Raw genomic sequence first — 7150 nt, 5'->3', positions numbered from 1 at the left:
TCCTGTGCTTCCAGGCCGCAAACAGTCCTCTTCGGTTTACATGTATATTCCTTTGCTCCCTTCACACCCAGGAAAGATAAGAAAAGGCTCCTTGGACCGCACTAAGTACAATGCGGCTCCAGGAATCTTTATTTCACTGTGTCCAGCCTATTTTGCAGAAGGCTGAAAACAGATGTGCTCACATGTGGTTTTCATCTAGCTCACGCTGCTCCATTTTTAAACAATAAGTACCAATTTCACAGGCAAGGGAAAAAGCCCGCAAATAACAGCAATATACAATATTCCCCAAATGTTCGTTCATCTGAACACCAACAACAGTAAAGGATGTTTCTGTCCAGATGAAGAAGGCACTCGGTAAGCCCAGTAACACTGGAGCAGCGCACAAGCGGCCAGCTGGGCGACCAAAACTCAAAGCTGGTCTGTAGCTCGGGCTCCGAGCTTATGAGCCTGGCGGGCAGGAAAGAAAACGGAATTGCCTCTGGAGAAGAGCTGCTGCGGGCTGCCACTAGCTGTGGTGATGGGGACGGCAACACACAATTTCGAAGATAAAAACGTCCAGACACGCCAGCTGATCAGAGCCAGGGCATGGAGATAAGGTGGAGGGAGGACCCTTTTCCTCCCAAAGAGCTAAACCTCTGTACATGGAGAAAATGATAGGGGCCTTCACATTCTTAGAAAAACTATTTTTAGATAAACTGTAAAAAAACCTAATATAAATTATGAAATGAAGGTTAGGTACTGCTTTGGTACATCTGTCAAAATGTTAAAAAGGAAAAAAGATTTTCAACAAGCCAGCTGCAATAATTGACACATTTATAAAGGAACTCAAAAACTATATTTGAAGGTTCCGAGGCATATTAAGCACTTTGCCATCTGTTGACAGCAAAGATAAAAATTTTAAACCCCACTACACTAAGGGAGATTTTTTTTCCCCAAAAGGAAAAAGCAAATTCAATTTTCTGTTTGTTTGCTTTTAATTTAAATAAGTAAGAGAGCCATACCAATCCATTCAACTTGTAGTTCTTATGCCAAATTTAGGCTTTATTAAACACTTACATACAAACTGCATCTCTATGAGCAGCCACAAATGAAGGATAAAAATAAATGACATCCATCGTAATATACTTTATTAAATTATTTTTCAGATAAACCCAAATATAAATTTTGCCTCCATAGGATGGAGTCTCTTTAAAACAATTCTCAAATGAATTCTTTTAAGTGAATGTTGATACTTTTTTTCTGAGAGGCGTATCATTCTCTACTAACTGACAAAATGAATGCCCATTTTCTGTTCTCTCATTTTTCTGTTCTTCTAAGGAAGCTGGGCACACGAAGAGGGTATTTATTTTCAAAGTGGACATTCAGGTTTCATATACTTATTTCAAAAGGACAATATGTTATTTTTAAAAGATATTCAACTTTTATCATTTCCTTTGAACAAACTGTCACAAAACAAGAGAACCACTAGTAGAAGTGGGCATCCATTTTCCCAACAGGTATCTAAATCAATAAGGAGAGTTTAACAACAAATAAAGTACGCCCCCAGGTAAAACTACATTTTGGTAATAATAGACTGTAGTGATATAAAGTTTATCATCTTGATTAAAAATATATATATATATAAGCATAACTATAATCTTGCATTTGAGGACCATGAACTCAACTGTGAATTCTTTATTGCTCTTTGAAGGAAAATACACACAGTGTTCATTTGCTTTGTGTACATGTACTTGATATACTTAAGTCATCTTGCCACTTCCACTGAAACTGAAACTGGCTTTCTCATTTGATAAGCATGAGAGCAGACGTAATAGATGTTTAGTAATACTGATACTATTCACTGAGTGTCTTCCATAAACTAGACAGCATGTTGGATCTCACAGACACATCCCACCACTGACTCCTCACCGGCGGCGGCGGCGGAACGGCGCCCCAAGCCCGGGTCTGCCCGACCGCACTTGGCCACGCTTCCGCAGATCTCAGCTTCGCGAGACCTTTGCGTTCCAGACCAGCCAATCGGATTTGGTTTTCTCTTTCATCAGACTTAACTTTTGATTATCCCCACAGAATCAGCTAAAAGAAACTTAATTTAGGTAAAAATTGGTTACAGATTATTCAAAAAAAAAAGGGAATACTGAATAAAGGCAGAACTTTGCACAAAAACTCGACATTGAGAGAGAAGAAGTAAACCTGAGCGAGATGTCCTGGCTGCACCCGATACACTGAGAAGACGCTGCTGTTGATCCTGTGAGAACCACCTATGCAAACCCTTTCACGCAACCTAATACTGATTAGACTTGCTTCTTAGAGCATCTCGCAATAAATTGTTTACATCTGCTGCTGTTTGCAAACTGTGTTTTCTCTAATAAAACAATAGGTGCTTATTGTGAAAATGAGTTCTAATCATTTATGATCCTTAGTATCTAGTACCTAAGAGGTTAGAAGGGAGGGAAGGAGGGAGGCAGGAGAGAGAGAGAGAGAGAGAGAGAGAGAGAGAGAGATGCTGAAGGAATCAAATACATTAAGAATAAACAAATATCCTTTAGCTACTTTTTCTGTACCTAACTTTTAACTTTGAAAAAACTACAGATTCCGAGCAAGTTGCAAAAGGCAGAACAGAACAGAGAGGTCCCAGGGCCCAGGGAACAGTGTGTCCTAACGGTCACACCTGACATAACTGCAGTGCAGAGCCAGGACACGGACCCTGGTGCGGGTCACAGGCCTCATTTGGATTCCTCCTTTGGCTGCTTTCTAATGGTGTGCAGTTTTCCTGGTCTAGAAAGGACCTGAGACTCTCCTCATTTTTCTGATGAAAAAACGAGAAGGCCAAAGAGGCTGAAGGATGACCCAAAGTCAGAAGGCTGAACAGTGGCAAAATGAAGCCAGTCCCGAGCAAGAGACCATCCTTCCGCAGAAGCAGTGTGCGTTGGATTAGTTCTCTGTCTGGTTTCCACGAGGGCACCAGCAAAGACCTTCAAAATTATCTCATTTCAGAGTTACCTCATCAGATGGAGTATTATTTTCATATATTATTTTTCATCTCTGCAGACTTCCAAAAGCTTTCATCATTGTAAAACTGACCATTATTCACTTGCTGAAAAATACTTAGTTCTACTCATCAGTAATATGATAAACCAGACTGAAAAAAAAAACCCCAACTGGGCCAGGCTGATCACCACTTGAAGCCACAGGCTACCTTGTCACATCTAACCCCAGTGCAAGATGCGTCTGGCCCAGAGCAGGCTCATAACCATCGAGTGAATGAATGAATGAATGAATGAACGAACAAATGAACAAATGGGCAGACAAGTGAACAAACAAGTAACTTAAGTGGGATGATCATATATACCAAACCACCTAATTTTTTTTCTCAAGTGCTTTCGAGTAAAATAGATGTATGTACAGAACAATACAGGGTCCAGCAGCAGGCTTGCTCAGAGCCTGGTTGGTGGGGCACGCGAATGTCTCGCAGGAGGTGGACAGCACTTTGAACATTTCACCTAAAACGCATCATATGATGTGCTTGAGTGTGATATTGTTATGCTACAAAATTACATGCTTATAATTTCATAATAACAGATTTTCTAGTAAAGAAGGGGCATTATTTGTGTTGGACCCTGTATTTTATTTTGTGGGATAGTTTTTACAAACTCAGATCTGCAAGGGCCCTAAGAAAACATCTGTTCTGGTCATTCTCAACCCTGGCTACACATGAGCATCGACTAGGACATTAAGAAATAATATGTCACCTAGGCTGGTGTGGCTGATTGGTTGGGAGTCATCCCACAAAGCAAAGGGTCACGGGTTCAGTTCCCGGTCAGGACACACGGCTGGGCTGCAGGCCCAGACCCTGGTTGGGGCGCATGCGAGAAGCGACTGACAGGTGTTTCTCTCTCACACGGAGGCTTCTCCTCCTCGTTCTTCCTACCTTCCCTTCTCTCCAAATAAATAATATCTTTAAAAAAAACTTTTAAAAAAAAGGAATAATATGTCAAGCCCCACCCACACACGGGACGGGGCCCAGGTACCTGTATGTTGTTTTTAAAGCCCCCCACCAGAAGTCCCTTATTGTGAGGCTGACTGAAATCCCTTGTTATAAAGATGACACCGAGCCCTCCTCAAACCCAAATTCCTTGTCAAGATAGCACAGACAGTGAGAAACAGAACGAGGCGGGAATCCAGGTAGGAACAGCGCTATTTTCTCTTAACATAATACACAGGAACTATTTCAAGAACAACATCATTTTAACTTTGAAACTGTTGGTCATTTAAAAAAACATTAAACTAGGCTAAAAACCTGTCAACATTTGAACTCTTCCTCGTGCACAGTCACCGTGACGAGCGGACAGACACACAGGTTTGTGCCACTGCCCTGTGCCTGCCTGAGATATAAATGTGAGGCCCGTGGTTCGAGTCTCTCCGGCTACCTGCCCCCACCCCCCCAGCCATTCACCCTCCCATAGCTCTCTTCGTGAACACCGCGACGGCCTGCAGTGGGCAGCTATCGAGTATTTAAACATGCATAAAACTGACTGCACACAAAATAGGAATCCGACACATGTGCCATACGGTTGATCGGGTTACACAGGTAGCACGAATTTCACAGCACTGAAACCAAATAGTTACATTTTAAAACTTACCTTTGATCGAGTCGTTTTCAGCTCTCATGATGTCGATGAGGGAGCTCTCCAGGGAGTGCATGTCAAAGGTCCTGGGGCGCTCCTGCAACACAGACGGCCACAGGCCACGTTAAGATGGCATTCGTCACAAAGGAGGGCGCTAAGACCTGCCGCCCCGGGCCCCACGCAGACCACGACGTGGCAATCTCACGCCCTCTCTGTGCAACGGGCATCATTACCGCATTTTCTCTGGGACACTTAAAAGACACCAAAACCACGAGAGTTAAGGACCCCTGGCTTAACAAAGAGTGATTTGATGTCCAATAATGATTCCAATAAAAGCATTACTTTTGCTAACAAGGCAGAAACAGTTAAAACCAGGTGAGAATATTCAATATAAAAATAAAATTTGTAATCTTTCTCCGCCACTTAAGATCAAAATGCCGCCGCCAAGCTTTCCAAGCTGGCCCCAGCAGTTACTGAGGAAAGCGGCATCTATGCGTGCTACTTACAATAGCTCTATTTTCTTACAAGCCGAGGTATGAAAATAGTCAGCAAATAACCGCGAGACCACTCAGAGGCAGAGCATCCCTGATGTCGCTGCCACTAAGTTTAAAGGGCAGGAAGGGTGTGGGGAGCACTGCTGGCCGGCCCAAACCCCGGCTTAACAAAGTGCATTTCAGGAGTGGGTGAGGAACCCTAAAATACACAACCACCCCACTGCCCCGGCATTCTGCCGCGTGAAGAGTCCTGCAGATAACTAAAATGAAAGCTCAGCTTGATAAGTGAAAAGTAGGAGATGAAAACACTTTCAAATTATATTCTGAAAAGAGGTGGCAATACGCACATCAGACCCACCTTACGCATAGCACATACACACAAAGACCTCAGCCAGAGTATTAAAGAAAAGAAGTTTGGCCCTGGCTGGATAACTCAGTTAGTTAGAGCATCGTCCCCAATATGCCAAGTTTGTGGGTTTGATCCCCGGTCAGGGAACATACAAGAATCAAACAATAAATGCATGAGTAAATGGAACAACAAATTGATGTTTCTCTCTCTCTCTCAAATCAATCTCTTTTTTTAAAAAAGGAATTTGACGAGCAGGATTCCATAACCTTCTCTACAGTGATATTTTCTCTCTCCCTCACATTATTTTTTAACTCAAAGATCTCCAGATGCAGTGTTTTGAGAAGGGATTTTAGGCTCCACATGAATTCGGAAGGAACAGCCTCAGCAGATGGCTGATGCTGAGAACAAGGGGTGAAGTCCAAAGGCACAGGCACCGTGTCCTTGCCGACCTTGACCTGATATGCACTCCTGCCCACAATCCAACACCATGACCAATTATAATAACGATCAACTACACATTTGTTTAACATTTTATTTCTTATGATGCTTTGGTAATTCAAAGACTCCAAAAGCAACATATTTTGTCAAACATTCTGTTCTCAGAGAGGTTCTAAAGTTTATCATTCTCAATTTACATACTCTTGCTGATCTTTTCTGCTCATTTTTAACCTGTAATTAAAAAAAAAACTAAAATGTAAGTGTCTGTGCCATTAGCAAATGGGTGGAGGAGTAGACACTAATAAGTAAACCCAAGAAATGAGAGTAGCACAAAGCCCGTTTTCCTACCTAATGACGAAAAAGTCAAACCGAGAGTGCTTTGATTTCCATAGCTCATTCCTCAGTCTTGTGTTTTCTGATTGCGAGCTGAGCCAAATAGCATAACCACTGGTCTGTTTTCTAGGATACTTCCCAGAAAGTACACAACTGAAAAGCAGAAGGCTTGCTAAACGACGGCTCTTCTTGACTGCACTCGATGACCAAGACACGACCATCAATATAAATCAGCAGCATGATTTCAGACACCGGGAAGCCCCAGCTCCCCTACTGGCACGTCATGTGACCCTGACAGTCCATCCTCTAGACCTCCTTCCTGATCTGGGAAAGGAAAGAGTCTGATTAGCTCTCTAATGTCCCTTTCCTAGCTCCAAAATACAATGGCAGCCCAGCTTTCCGATATCTTTATCTCGTGTCCTTCCAAGATTCACAGTTTAAATGATGATGATGATGATAGCAGGAACCAAAAATGTGAATGAGAATTACTAATCAAAGTTTATCATTTCTGCCCACAAAAAGGCGAGGGTCAACCAATGACAGATTAATGCAAAATAGCAAGCTTAAAAATCCACTTAAAACAATTCATTGAGTGGAATGTCTTGATTTCAAAAAATAAAAAGGTCAAAGGTTCTATTATGAAACAAAAAACACCGGCAACTATATTTGCTTCAACCCACCCACCACTGCCAGTTACGGTAGGCAGCCTACAGCGAGGAAAGGGAGAAAAGTAGAACTACCATTTATTGAGCATCTACTAAGTACCTACCTTATTCCAGGTACTTTATTAACACTGCCTTAATTAATCCTCAAACCTCCTTACACCTATCATTCCTGTTTTGATGATAAAAACTAAGACTATGCAAAAAGCCACGGTTCACTGCACAGTTCGGCAGTCCAGTCAGGATTCA

The 7150-nt window shown here is 42.3% G+C and overlaps 1 protein-coding gene across 4 annotated transcripts in view; it reads right to left on the bottom strand.

Annotated features, from left to right (window-relative positions):
- Positions 1 to 7150, bottom strand: part of CPEB4 (cytoplasmic polyadenylation element binding protein 4) — a 56895-nt gene that overhangs the window by 34702 nt on the left and 15043 nt on the right. For all 4 annotated transcript variants that reach the window (XM_028527412.2, XM_028527413.2, XM_028527414.2 and 1 more), the window contains exon 2: positions 4641 to 4722. In XM_028527412.2, the coding sequence (XP_028383213.1) occupies positions 4641 to 4722 (82 nt within the window). The remainder of the gene's footprint in view (positions 1 to 4640; positions 4723 to 7150) is intronic.

Source organism: Phyllostomus discolor, chromosome 13 (assembly GCF_004126475.2).
Source record: "Phyllostomus discolor isolate MPI-MPIP mPhyDis1 chromosome 13, mPhyDis1.pri.v3, whole genome shotgun sequence".
NCBI classification, from domain to species: domain Eukaryota; kingdom Metazoa; phylum Chordata; class Mammalia; order Chiroptera; family Phyllostomidae; genus Phyllostomus; species Phyllostomus discolor.
This window is presented reverse-complemented; position numbering and strand designations above follow the sequence as displayed.